Source organism: Lithobates pipiens, unplaced genomic scaffold (assembly GCF_037356315.1).
Source record: "Lithobates pipiens isolate NorthernLeopardFrog02 unplaced genomic scaffold, aLitPip1_a1.2 Scaffold_23, whole genome shotgun sequence".
In the NCBI taxonomy this organism is placed as follows: Eukaryota; Metazoa; Chordata; class Amphibia; order Anura; family Ranidae; genus Lithobates; species Lithobates pipiens.
The window spans coordinates 128,757,622-128,771,701 of NW_027507785.1; the positions used below are offsets into that span (position 1 = coordinate 128,757,622).

Genomic DNA, 14,080 nt, shown 5'->3' on the forward strand with positions numbered 1-14,080 from the left:
ACTGTGAGACCGGGGAAGCTGAGAGAGTAAGGACCGAGCTGACAAAGACTACGACTAGGGGGCTGGCGCGGCGCCCCGGGGCTCAGGGAATGGACACTTTGTGTACGCCAAGAAACACAGATAGCTGAGGAGCGGCGCCATGTCTGCCTCTTCCCGCCCGCAGCCGGCAGTCTTCAACTCGGTCCGACCTCAGCAAATAAAAGGCGGGAACCGGCGGGAGGGGCCAGCAGAGGGAGGGAAGGCTCCGAGGAGAAGAGTGTTTGTGAGTGTCGCCGAGCAGCGGAGAGACAGCTGAGGCGGAGACACTTCCAGGGGAAGAACGCTATTCAGCAGAGCAAGAAAAAAAAAAAAAAAACATTCGGAGGAGATAAGACTAGTGACTTTGTCCAGGGACAGGTGCAAACTCCATCCATACACTGACTTGGCTAAAGGACTGTAAATACCTGTGAAGGAGAAGACAAGTTACCAGACTGAGTCTGCAAGCTGTCCCTTCAGGACTCTTTATTTCTCAGTTAACCATTCCATTCCTGATTTGCCTGATATTGTTTATCGACAGTCCGAGAGGCTGGAATAGAAGGCTGTGAGACAAAAGAATTTCCCAGCCGCCTTCCCAAGAAAGTTTTCCTGGTCTGAGGCACCTGCAACCGACGCCAACATGACAGAAAACTCGTCCGCCGCACCAGCCGCAAAGCCCAAGAGGTCCAGGGCAGCCAAGAAGTCCAATGACCACCCAAAGTACTCAGACATGATCGTGGCTGCAGTCCAGGCAGAGAAGAGTCGGTCCGGCTCGTCACGCCAGTCTATCCAAAAGTACATTAAGAATCACTACAAGGTGGGGGACAATGCCGACTCCCAGATCAAGTTGTCCATCAAGAGGCTGGTGACCTCTGGCACCCTCAAGCAGACCAAGGGTGTGGGTGCCTCTGGATCTTTCAGGTTGGCCAAGTCTGACGAGCCTAAGAAACCAACTAAGAAGCCCAAGAAGGAGGTCAAGAAATCGGCAACTCCCAAAAAAGCCGCAAAGCCGAAAAAGGCGGCCAAGTCTCCGGTCAAAGCCAAGAAGCCCAAAGTGGCAGAGAAGAAAGCAAAGAAGGTGGCAAAGAAAAAACCAGCACCCTCACCTAAAAAAGTCAAAAAGACAAAGACTGTGAAAGCCAAACCCGTCAAAGTAACCAAGGTGAAGAAGGCAAAGCCATCCAAGCCCAAGGCAAAGGCCACTCCAAAGAAATCTGGAAGGAAGAAGTGAACAAAGCTGATGCAGTTTGTGGACAGCTCCGAACCGCTTGTGTACATAGTTTTCTAACCTTTAACCTTTTCTCCTCCAGTACAACTTTCTAAATATGATCCTTGTAATTCCTGAGGACAATATTTTTATTTATGTACATATTTTTTTTGTTGTTGTTGTTTTAGTATTTGTGCAGGGGATTTTAAAAGTAGATTGATGGCATTTGTCTGCATTCATTTTTGTAGTATCTAGCTTGTAGCTTGGGTAAAAAGGACAACAAAGACACTTCTAGCAAAGGTGTAACAGTTGCATTACTGATTTGATAAATAGTTTGAGCATAAAGACGGGGTGGGGGGTTACTAAAGACTGTTGCTACTGTGCATAGTAACCAATCAGCTTCTAACTTCAGTGTATTCAGTTAAGCTTTACCAATAAAACCGAGAAGCTGATTGGTTACTATGCACAGTTGCACCAGCTTTAGTAAATCCCCCTCAAAGGTTGATGATAAACAAGTTTGGAAGTGTTGATCTAATATATAAAAGATGGAAACATCGGGAGAAATTATTAAGAAGTGTCTGAGGCAAATTTTTCCTCAACTATAGCAAGCCAATCATCTTTTACATTTTCATTCTCAGTGCTGCATTGAAAAAATGAAAGCTAGAAACTGATTGGTTGCTATGGGCAACAACACTAGTTGAGAGATCACCTGTTTCAGACACTTTTTATCTGTTCCCCTGTGTGTGTGCACTATTATTCATTCGCTTATTTTTTTTTATGTTCATTTCTAGACTCACACATGTGTCTGCTGGAAATGATTACCGCTGCACTAGTAAAAATACTGGAATAATAGCCATTGGTATCAGGCTGTTTTGCTTTAAAAGGAAATCACTAATGGAATATGGTTTTTATTTCAGTAAACTTAGTTAAGCCTAGCACTACATATATTATTAGGCATTCTGCAAACAAAAAAAGCCGCGGACCCCAGCTTATCCTGAAAAGTACAGTAACAGGTCTGGGGTCTCTTCTTTAGGCAGTTTGTAGCTGAAGTGTTCTGTTTGTGAGCCTTGAAATATTCCTATTACTTGCTTGATTTTTACTTCAGAATTGCGTTTTATAAATCTATTGCTATTTTAGTTTATCTTCATTATATAACATAATAGTTATATGCACTTATTCTAGGCTTGCCAGATCTCCCACATTGTTGACAATATAATTGTATTTGTGACAGGTGCTAGTTCTAGAATACGCTGTAACACTGCTAGTCTGGGTATGGTCCACAAACTAGAACTTCAGCTATTTTTAAAGTTATATATCGGTTACTCCTGTCCCTTTTATTTCTAGAAAAGAGAGTGGACATCATGCATGGAACTATCTGTGATGTCCCCGAGTTAGCCAATCAGGTTCTTCGTTTCCTATCCAGTAAAGGCATGAAAGGAAGAAGCAGATTGCTTCAAAGGAGTAACAGAGAAAGGGTTACATTTAAATACAGTGGATGTCCATTAACTTATTTGAGCAAGTCTTTCAGTAATAAATCCAAGCCCCTGCAGTGTAGTAGGCACCCACTGCTACATAAATTAAATGTCACCACATCTATCCACTGCCCTGATTCCCATTGATAATTCTGTTGTTTGGAAAAATAGCGCACTGCATAATGCTTTGCTGGGTGCCTAAGCAGGGCAATTACCTGGCATAACCACTGTCATTTGGGAGGAGAGGGGTTGGGGATGTGCCCAAAATTATATAAGAGCTGACAGTAAAAAATTTTTTGCAGGAGATGACAGCACGGATTGAGTGGCAGGTATTAAAGGTTACCTACTTCAAAGGGGGATTACAGGAGTTTTTTTTTTAACTATTTTGTTATGACAGGTGTACTTTAACTACCCAGTAATATAATAAAGAATAAGTACAATGTAACTGTATGTTTAAGGACTAGCACTTTTTAACATCTACAGCAAAATACACAACACGTAATTTAAAAGAGGTGTTTACTGTAAAAAGTAAGAAAATGTTTTGATTGGTAGGTAGCTGTTATTTTATTTAAGTACATGCATTTTAAGTAAAGATTTAAGGTGGAGGGTTTTTGTCAATGGTGTTAGAAACTATAATTTAAAGCCCAACTCCAGTTAAAACTTTTTTTTTATCATTTTGCATTGAGTTTAGAAGGTTTAGAACATCTAGCATTTGTATTACTGTTGTCTGTGACCCCCTTTGGAAGTTTTCCCTACATGCTATCCCTGTGACACCGGGACCAGAAATCACAACCGGCAGACAGAGATAGCAATAGAAACTGCTCCAAAAAGTTTTTGTTGTTTCCTCCCTATTGAGGAGATTGTTGTGACTCTCTGTCCTCAGGGTAAGAAAATGAACAGAATTCTACCCTATGGGGGCTTAGGGACTAGCAAATAAAGATCTGAGAATTTTACCAAAAAAGAAAGAATTGTTTTAGTTAAAGTTTGGCTTTAAAATGTGTTTTGCCTTATAGTTTAGCAATGGTGAAATGTGTTCCTTTGTTATTAAGAATCTAAAAAATAAAATCAGAAATCCTGTTTTGCTGCGTTTGTTTCTGTACTCATTGGTACATGATTTTTTGAAGCATGACTAACATATGATGTTCTGTACAATTTCAAATAAGTTACCTAACATTTAAAGTACACATGTTTTATAAGGGAAACATGAAGGTTACCATTGCTTGGGTCTTACTTATAAAGATTTTAGTCACCTAGCAATCCTGCTGAACTTCTTGCTTACTACAGCTGGCCATAGACAGAACGATTTTCTTTGGTTGCAGGAAAGAAAATCGCTCCATTCCCTCATTAACACAGTTCGTTTTGATGGGGGAATCCTGGGAGAAAGCTGGGAGAACAGCGATTATTGCTAGCAGTTATAATAGCCGCTAGCAATAATCACACATAAAATCCGACAAGCTGGTTTTACCCAAGTTGATTGATAAATCAACTTGCGTACATTCAGCTTGCGCATACATGGTTCAAATCTCATCTGGTTCTTGTGGAACTGGCCAGGATTCGAACCGGCTATGACCAGCTTAACCCAGAAGAAGAATTTAAAGTGGTTGTAAATCCTAAACATTTTATACCTTAAGGCACTTCTTGCCTTAAGTTAAAAAATGTTTAGGTGTCAGCATCCCCCCACACCCCCCCTTTTACTTATCTGAGCCCTCATTTGATCCAGGGCCGTGCACGTCTGCGGCTCTTCTCTCCCCTCAATTCATGCTCTCGCTGGCTTTACTGGAGCATCGGGAGCCATTGGTTTTCAGTGCTGTCAATCAAAGACGGTGACCAGGGGGCAGGGCCAAGTCTCGCTGTCTGTGTCAATGGACACAGCAGCGGGGCTCGGCTACGAGGGCCCCGATGGGTGCTGGACAGAGGGGATGGGCCAGGAACACCACCAGGAGACCCGAGAAGAGGAGGTTCACAGCTGCTCTGTGCAATTGTGTAAGTGTAAGTAAAGACATATTTGTTATTTAAAAAAAAATACCTTTACAATCACTTTATAGCGCATCAGCATAACAGTCTCTCAATTGGTGTCTTCGGCATGAGATTGGCAACAACATTCCCCATTTATCTCATTAAAACTTTGCCTAAAAAAACAAAAATAATTATTGCTAAGCCTCAATGATGAATCAGAAAGAAAAGGTTTTAGCAGCAGAATATTGTCTACCCACAGGAATGGGTCATAAAAAAAAAAGGCTATCTAAAAAGTAAGCTTTAAATGTTGCCCGCACTCTGCCTTTACTAATGCAGCATATTTGTTGTAATAATAAGCAGTGTAAATATTTTTTTCCTAGCACACAGCTCTGGGCGGCTTGGTGAGAGGTAAGAACCAACCATGGTGAGGAATTCCCAGAGCAGTGACGTCATCCTACTGGTGCCAATGCTCCGAGCGTTTATACAGGTATTCACACAGCTCATTAGAAATGGTACGCAGAATAAGTAAAAGGAGGGGGTGTTGGGGCAACATTTAACCACTTCAATAAAGGGCTTTTATACACCCTTCCTTCCCAGACCAATTTATAGCTTTCAGCGCTCTCGCACTTTGAATGACAATTACCCAGCCATGCTACACTGTACCCAAACCACATTTTTATCATTTTTTTCCCCTCAGACAGCTTTCTTTTGGTTGTATTTAATCTCCACTGGGTTTTTTATTTTTTGCAATATAAGCAAAAAAATAGAATTTTTGAAAAAAAAACACCTTTTTTTAGTTTCTATTGTAAAATTTTACAAATAAGTAATTTTTCTTCATAAATTTGGGCCAGAATGTATACTGATACATATCTTTAGTAAAAATAACCCAAATTAGTGTATATGTTTGGTCTCTGTGAAAGTTATAGAGTCTTCAAGCTATGGTGCAAATCATTGAAAAATTATCACATCTGATCACACCTGATGTACTGAAGGCCTATCTCAATTCTTGAGACCCTAACAAGCCAGGAAAGAACAAATACCCCCCAAGTTACCCCTTTTTGAAAAGCAGACATTCCAATGTATTTCGTAAGAGGCATGGTGAGTTTTTTGAAGTTGTATTTTTTCCCACAATTCTTGGAAAAACTATTATTATTATTTTTATTTTTTTTGCACAAAATTGTCATAATAACAAGTTATTTCTCTCACACAGCACATGCATACTTGCAATGACACCCCAAAATACATTCTGCTACTCCTCCTGAGTATAGTGATATCACATGTGTGAGACTTTTACACAGCCTGGCCACATACCGAGGTTTAACATCCAAGTAGCACCGTCAGGTTTTCTACAAGCATAAATTGCACATGTCTTTTGATGACAACCTATCACAATTTTGAAGGCCCTGGAGCATCAGGTCAATGGAAACGCCCACAAAATGACCCCATTTTGGAAAGCTAACACCCCCAACGTATAATCTATGAGTCATAGTGAGTCTTTTGAACGGTTCAGTTTTTTACAGAATATTTTGTAAACTGTGGGAAAAAAATGAAAACGCATTTTTTTTTTACACAAAGTTGTCCATATATAAGATATTTCCAACACATAGCATGTACATAGCAAAACTGACACCCTAAAATACATTCTGCTACTCCTCCTGAGTATGGCGATACCACATGTGTGAGACTTTTACACAGCCTGGCCACATACAGAGGCCCAACAACCAAATAGCACTGTCAGGTGTTCTAGGAGCATAAATTACACACAAATTCTTGCCAACCACAAATCACATTGTTGAAGGCCCTACATATCATGTACTGTACATACTAATTACAAACCAAAATACATTCTGCTGAGCAAAGGGTAAAGAAAAATTACCTGCGGTTTTAGTAGTGCTGGTCTGGAAAATGACGCTCATGTAGTCTGCTGACAGAATCCGAGCGAATGCTTTCTGGGGGGGATACTTGTTGGTAGATCAGGGAAGTGACAATGTCTTCAATAAATTTTATGAAGGTGGTGGTGTTTCTGTTGATATTTAGTAGATTTTGAAAGAATTTAAAAGGGCCAAATGAAAAAAGTAAATTGCGACTTTTTTGTACCAAGGGATTTTCTTGTTGAAAGATAAGGCTGCAACATTTGATCGTTTAAATCCACCATCCCATACATTTATTATACTCATTGATACAGGAAGGCTTGCGCATGAGACCACGTCTTCTGTGAAGTTCCACTGAGGTGTCATTGTGGATGGTGGACATCATGTATACATCTTTCCTATCCCTCCACTTCACAGCTAACACTTTCTTATTCCTCAAGCTTGTCGATTCCCCCCTTTGAATGGTTGTGGTGACAAGATGCTGTGGGAAGCCCTTTCAGTTTTTCCTTGTTGTACCACAGGCCAAAGTTATTTTAGGTACATGTGGCGGAGAAGGGGCAAACTTGTGTAATAGTTGTGCATGTAAATATGATACCCCTTTTGGAGGAGTGGGAATGCCAACTCCCAAACAATTTTTCCACTTATTCCCATGTACGATGGACACTCAGGGGACTGGAGCTGGGAATCCTTCCCTTCGTACACGTGGAATGAGTGCACATAACTGTTGGCACTTTCACAGAGCTTGTTGAGCTTCATGCCGTACCTCGCTCTCTTACTGGGGATATATTGCTTGATTCGCAGCCGGCCTATGAAATGCACCAGGAATTCATCCACACATGTTTTTGTCAGAGACATAAAGTTTGGCAAACTTCTTTGAAAAAAATTAATTGGGTTAGGCCTAAAAACAATTTAAGCTCCAGCACTGGTAGGGGTCGCCATTCAAAAGGACGGGCATAGCTGGAGCTGGGGTTGGTTGCAATAAATTGTTGGCAAAAAGGTTGGTTTGGTCCAAGATGCCTTGAACCAATTAGTTGGGGAAAAATACATTTATAAAATCCATTTGAGAAAAATCTGCAGTGTTGATCTGCACACCTGGCTGTGCTGTAAAAGGGGGATCGTGGCTGACCCTGTGGTAGAAGGCAGCCACAATGCTTCTGGAAGCTGGGTTTGGGCCCTAATTCTTTGGCATGCACTGGGCCTTTCCTGCTGGGGTCTAGCAGCGCTTGTACTGGGCCTCTCCTCCTGGGATCTAGCAGCGCTTGTACTGGGCCTCTTCCTGCGGTCTAGCGCTGTTGGTACTGCTGGTAGCTGCCTTTTGTTCATACCGTCTTCTTTTTGGATGGACTGCTTCCTCCTCCAATTTGGATCCTGATGTGCTACCTTCGGGGGGGCTCATATTCTGCAACAGAATTGGAATCAGAACTGAGCAGTGAGAGCTCCCCGTTGCTCTCATCGGTCAGACTGAGTATTTGGTATGCCTCTTCTGGGGTGTACACCTTTCTGGACATAGTGGCTGTAGGTACTCTGGTGGCAGGTACCCTGGTGGTAGGTGGTGACACGGCGGGTACTCTAGTGGCAGGTACTCTGGTGGCAGGTGGTGAGGTGGCGGGTATTCTGGTGAGGTGGCAGGTACTTTGGTGGCAGGTGGTGGGTACTCTGGTGGAAGGTGGTGAGGTGGCAGGTAGTCTGGTGGCAGGTGGTGAGGTGGCGGGTACTCTGGTGGTACTCTGGTGACAGGTGGTGAGGTGACGGGTACTCTGGTGGTCGGTACTCTGGTGGTACTCTGGTGGTAGGTACTCTGGTGGCAGGTGGTGAGGTAGCGGGTACTCTGGTGACAGGTACTCTGGTGGCAGGTACTCTGGTGGCAGGTGGTGAGGTGGCGGGTACTCTGGTGGTATTCTGGTGACAGGTGGTGAGGTGACGGGTACTCTGCTGGTCGGTACTCTGGTGGTACTCTGGTGGTAGGTACTCTGGTGGCAGGTGGTGAGGTGGTGGGTACTCTGGTGACAGGTACTCTGGTGGCAGGTACTCTGGTGAGGTGGTGGGTACTCTGGTGAGGTGGTGGGTACTCTGGTGAGGTGACAGGTACTCCTGATGACAGATACTCCCTAATGACAGGTACTCCTGATGACAGGTCCTCTTTATTTAGGGGGGGGGGGGCAATCTGGGCACAGTAAAACATATACTGGGGTACAGTAATGGTAACTCACTGTTAGCTGATCAGTGTGTGAAGAGGAGAACCCAGCAACAGGAGTTACACACAGTGTTTGTTTACATTTAGTGACAGGCTATCATTGGACACAGCCAGTCTCAATATAGCCAATTTCATTTGCTCTTTACACAGATTGGGGCTGGGCTGTATCTAAGGGAAAAGCCTCAGCCAGCCTCAGCCCCGATCAGGGCACTGCTTGTCTCCGGGGGCACGCCGTGCACGCCGCTACCCACCGTTACACAGTCAGTGCTGGCTAGTGACCGATAAAAGCTGCTCCGCCGCTCGCCGCCACCGCTCCAATACCCCCATCGGGTCCCAAAAGACACACCGGATCCCCAAACGCTGCTCTGCTGGCCCCCGGGGACCGGCAGTAGTGGCGGACAGCCAAGGAAGTTATATGACTCCCACCCAGGATGGGAGATCCCATCTGTGGGTGTCATTTGACTATGGCTGGGTATTGAAGTGGTTCAAACTTACTTAGTGGAAAGCCCTTTCTTCTTTAATTTTCAAAATTTCTAATCCACTGATTTCATTTAAATAAAACCTGGTGTTTAGGCATTTCCTGTCATAAAGTTACAGCACTCTATCCCTGTCAAGTATGATGTCGCTTTGTTGCATGAGTTCTGATGGAGAATACCAGTGACATTAAAATACACTAGGTACATAGTCTATTGTGATCATCGGGTAGCACACCCTGAGCAATGTAATGGCGGTATCATGGAGTGCGTGCAAGCAGACAGTGTTAAAAAAAAGCCAAAGGATAAATCCAAGAAAACTCCAAGCTCACTTACCGACCAGCCCGCAGACAACCAAATTAACCTGTTTAACAGTATGCATTAAAAACAGGGGTTTAGTCTGCACACATTTGCAAATACATGCGTAAACTACAGGCCCTACCATGGCACCCTGGTATCTGTAGTCCTATCACTAGCTTATGAGTGACTCCACAATTGAAGCACATAAGAATTAATGTGCTTCCATTTTTTGTATTAATGCAGACAGGAGCGGCTGCAAATATGATGCAGAAGATCAGCAGCATTGAAATGCAACAAAGGATGAGAAAAGTGCATTTTATTTTTTTAAAAATGACAAATGCTTACAATTCATAGTAGTTTACCAGACTTTCATTCAGTTAGGCTTTATGCAAACTTTGCAGCTCTGTGGATGTGGTCTTGCTTCTGGCTTCACAACCTAGGAAGTTAATGATCTGGACAAAACACGCAGCCAGTGAAATCTGAAAAGTCAGTGACTCACTAAGGACAGAGCCAGGATCAGGAAGAGAGCACAGAGTTATATAGCTGGCCATACATGGATAGAAATTCAGCAGGGACCTACTGATGGACTTCTGCACAACCACCGCCAGATTTTCCTCGCTCAACCAGTGCTGTAGGCTATAACCTGCAACTCTGATCAATGTATTTTGATGGCCGAGAAGACATACATACACATATACACGCATATAAGTACACACAGTGATCCCCTATATAACCCCTCCTATACAGGAAGTACTTTAGTTTTAGTTATTTTTGTTTTTTACCAGTGTCTGCAAGGTTGATGGCATGGTTTGTTTGCGCTCTATGAGCTCCAGGTCTCTAGTCCCACAAACAGTTCCAAAATGAATCAAGGGATTAACCAATCTGATCCATTTGACGCAGGCTTTTATTAGATAAATGGTACCCAAGCCTCGCAAATAAGACTCAAGATCCTCCAAGGTTTTGCCTGTAATGTGGCCCCTGGGCGCTGGACCCTGTGGAGTGGAAATCCTGAAAACTACAGCGCTAAGGCATTTCCTGCAGGGTGCTGTACAGGTCCAAGGGAGTGGACCCTAAACATGAAAGGGTACCCAGACCTTGAAGGTCCAAGTAACAGGAACCCGCCGCACACCTAGTTTGTTTAAGCTGTGTAGGCCAAGCATATGGTGCTTCCAGAAGGCAGCCATGGGACACAGAGCAAGCTCTGAACAGACACTTGCAGTGGTTCATTTTTCCTTACCCGGGTCACGTGAGTCACCAGGTGTTGCTTGGCAGGCTAAAGATGCTTAGCAAGATTGTTGCATAGGGGCTTGGTGAGCCCTATTAAAGGGTCTCCCTTCTGAGTTGTTTTAATATACACCCAAGTACTCTTTGTTTGTGGCTATTTAATGTCTTCCAAAAAGAGGAGTGGGACTAACATGACAGGGAAGGGCACACCTATGTCATCAGTGGTGTCTGATGAACCTAGTCGTATCCCTAGTGTTGTATCCCCTGAAGGACCAGAGGCTTCCGGGCAATCTGAGCCGCTGTGCCTATCTGGTATTGTGCCTACAGTCAACGCTGCTGCTTCACCCTTCATCACTAAGGATGAACTGTCCTTAGCCTTAGCCGAGTTAGAGCACAGTATTACTGGCATGATTGCCTCCATCCCGCAGGGTGGGAGGAAGCGTGACAGAAAGGACAACAATTTTTGGTGCACTAAAGACCACAACTTGGTGCATAGATATGTTTAAAAAATAATAATAGGACAGAGGGGATTAAGAATATGTCCACAAATGGGATACTGTTAAATAGCAGCAATTGGTCAATGTTCCATTATTATGACTCTTGATGTATTTGAAATTGCTAGCTCAAGGCAGGAGGCAGCATGCTGAAGGCAGAAGAGACCTTGAGAAGAGATACAAAAAGAAAAAACAAGCAGCGCCAACCTAAGTGCAGTAGTACAATACACATTTTATTTGGTTGTAGTCAAAATGCACTCACTCTGTATTGGTTAAAAACAGGCACTTCTTAATGATGAAGTCCGGGTGGGCAAGTATAATGGGTGATCTGGCTCCAGAGAAGGTGATCATATTGCGCTGTGCAGTCCCGTCTGGTGGCGCCGGTGGCTTCCAGTGTCCCAGGCTGAGGTTGGCAAGGAGCAGCGGAGGATCGTCAGTCTGTAGGGGTCCAGATCGTGTTGTGACAATGCTAATAGCGTGCACTAGAGCTGCCACGACGCGTCGACGTAATCGACTACGTCGACTAAGGCCGCGTACACACGCGCGGACTGTTTGCCCAACCTTGTTCGTCAAACAGTTTCGGCAAACAGTCCGCTCAAAATTTGCATGAGCGGACTTGCCCACACACGAGCGGACTGTTTCAGCAAACTGTTTGCCAAACAGTTCGCTCAACTTTTGAAATGAACGGACTCGCCCACGTAAGGAGGAGGCAAATCCGCCCATTTCGAGCGCGTGTACAGGTAGGCGGGGCCCGCGAAGGAGACGTCGCGGGCTCCGCCGCCTGGAATGGGCTTAAAGGGGAACCCCAACGCCGAAAAAAATCGGCGTGGGGGTTCCCCCAAAGTCCACACCAGACCCTTGTCCGAGCACGCTACCCGGCCGGCCAGGAAAGGGGGGCGAGCGAGCGCGCCCCCCCTCCTGAGCCGTACCAGGCCGCGTGCCCTCAACATGGGGGGTGCCTTGGGGAAGGGGGGGCCGCGCGGCCCCCCCACCCCAAAGCACCTTGTCCCCATGTTGATGAGGACAAGGGCCTCTTCCCGACAACCCTGGCCGTTGGTTGTCGGGGTCTGCGGGCGGGGGGCTTATCGGAATCCGGGAGCCCCCTTTAAGAAGGGGGCCCCCGGATACCGGCCCCCCACCCTATGTGAATGAGTATGGGGTACAATGTACCCCTACCCATTCACCTGTGAAATAAAGTACAAAAAAAAACACAACACAGGGAAAAAATATTTTATTGCACAGCTCCGGGGGTCTTCCGTCTTCGGGGGTCTTCTCGCCGGACTCCTCCGCTATCTGTGTGTAGCTCTTTTACTAGCGGAGGAGTCCGGCTTTCTTCCTCCCCGCCGCCGGCCTCTTCTCCCGACTTCGGGGGTCTTGTCCCCCTCTTCGGTTCTTCTGCCGGGCCACCGCGCCTTCTTGTAGCTCTTTTGCAGGCGGTGGCCCGGTCTTCTGTCGCCGCTGCCTTCCGTTCTTCTGTCGCCGCCTTCGGTTCTTCTGCCGGGCCACCGCGCCTTCTTGTAGCTCTTTTACAGGCGGTGGCCCGGTCTTCTGTCGCCGCTGTCGTCGCCGCCGCCTTCCGTTCTTGTTCTTCTTCTTGTTCTTCTTCTTCTTCTCCTGGAGATGTTGACTCGACGAGCTCTCCGGCCGGAATGCCAGAGCCGCGCTGTGCGGTCACTTATATAGTGACAATGGGGCGGTGTCACATGGTATATGTCACATGGGTTGGTCACATGGGTTGATGTCACATGGGGACTATGACATCGTAAGGGGGCGGGGTCACCATGTGACCAACCCATGTGACATATACCATGTGACACCGCCCCATTGTCACTATATAAGTGGCAGCGGAGCGTGTCCCTGGCATTCCGGCCGGAGAGCTCGTCGAGTCAACATCTCCAGGAGAAGAAGAAGAAGAACAAGAAGAAGAACAAGAACGGAAGGCGGCGGCGACGACAGCGGCGACAGAAGACCAGGCCACCGCCTGTAAAAGAGCTACAAGAAGGCGCGGTGGCCCGGCAGAAGGACCGAAGGCGGCGACAGAAGAACGGAAGGCAGCGGCGACAGAAGACCGGGCCACCGCCTGCAAAAGAGCTACAAGAAGGCGCGGTGGCCCGGCAGAAGAACCGAAGAGGGGGACAAGACCCCCGAAGTCGGGAGAAGAGGCCGGCGGCGGGGAGGAAGAAAGCCGGACTCCTCCGCTAGTAAAAGAGCTACACACAGATAGCGGAGGAGTCCGGCGAGAAGACCCCCGAAGACGGAAGACCCCCGGAGCTGTGCAATAAAATATTTTTTCCCTGTGTTGTGTTTTTTTTTGTACTTTATTTCACAGGTGAATGGGTAGGGGTACATTGTACCCCATACTCATTCACATAGGGTGGGGGGCCGGTATCCGGGGGCCCCCTTCTTAAAGGGGGCTCCCGGATTCCGATAAGCCCCCCGCCCGCAGACCCCGACAACCAACGGCCAGGGTTGTCGGGAAGAGGCCCTTGTCCTCATCAACATGGGGACAAGGTGCTTTGGGGTGGGGGGGGCCGCGCGGCCCCCCCTTCCCCAAGGCACCCCCCATGTTGAGGGCACGCGGCCTGGTACGGCTCAGGAGGGGGGGCGCGCTCGCTCGCCCCCCTTTCCTGGCCGGCCGGGTAGCGTGCTCGGACAAGGGTCTGGTGTGGACTTTGGGGGAACCCCCACGCCGATTTTTTTCGGCGTTGGGGTTCCCCTGTAAGCCCATTCCAGGCGGCGGAGCCCGCGACGTCTCCTTCGCGGGCCCCGCCTACCTGTACACGCGCTCGAAATGGGCGGACTTTCCGAGCGGGAACAGTCCGCTCATTTCGAAAGTACAGCGGACAGGCCCACACACGGGCGGACTGTTCGCTC

The 14,080-nt window shown here is 46.5% G+C and overlaps 1 protein-coding gene across 1 annotated transcript; it reads left to right on the forward strand.

Moving 5' to 3' along the window:
- Positions 1-217: 217 nt before the first annotated feature.
- Positions 218-3,771, forward strand: H1-0 (H1.0 linker histone). The gene has a single exon (XM_077452339.1). The coding sequence runs from the start codon at positions 656-658 to the stop codon at positions 1,244-1,246; it is 591 nt and encodes a 196-aa protein (XP_077308465.1). The 5' UTR covers positions 218-655; the 3' UTR covers positions 1,247-3,771.
- Positions 3,772-14,080: the final 10,309 nt, after the last annotated feature.

What these genes read in the sequence shown, in the direction of transcription:
- H1-0 (XM_077452339.1), top strand. Translation starts at nt 656, where the DNA reads ATGACAGAAAACTCGTCCGCCGCACCAGCCGCAAAGCCCAAGAGGTCC.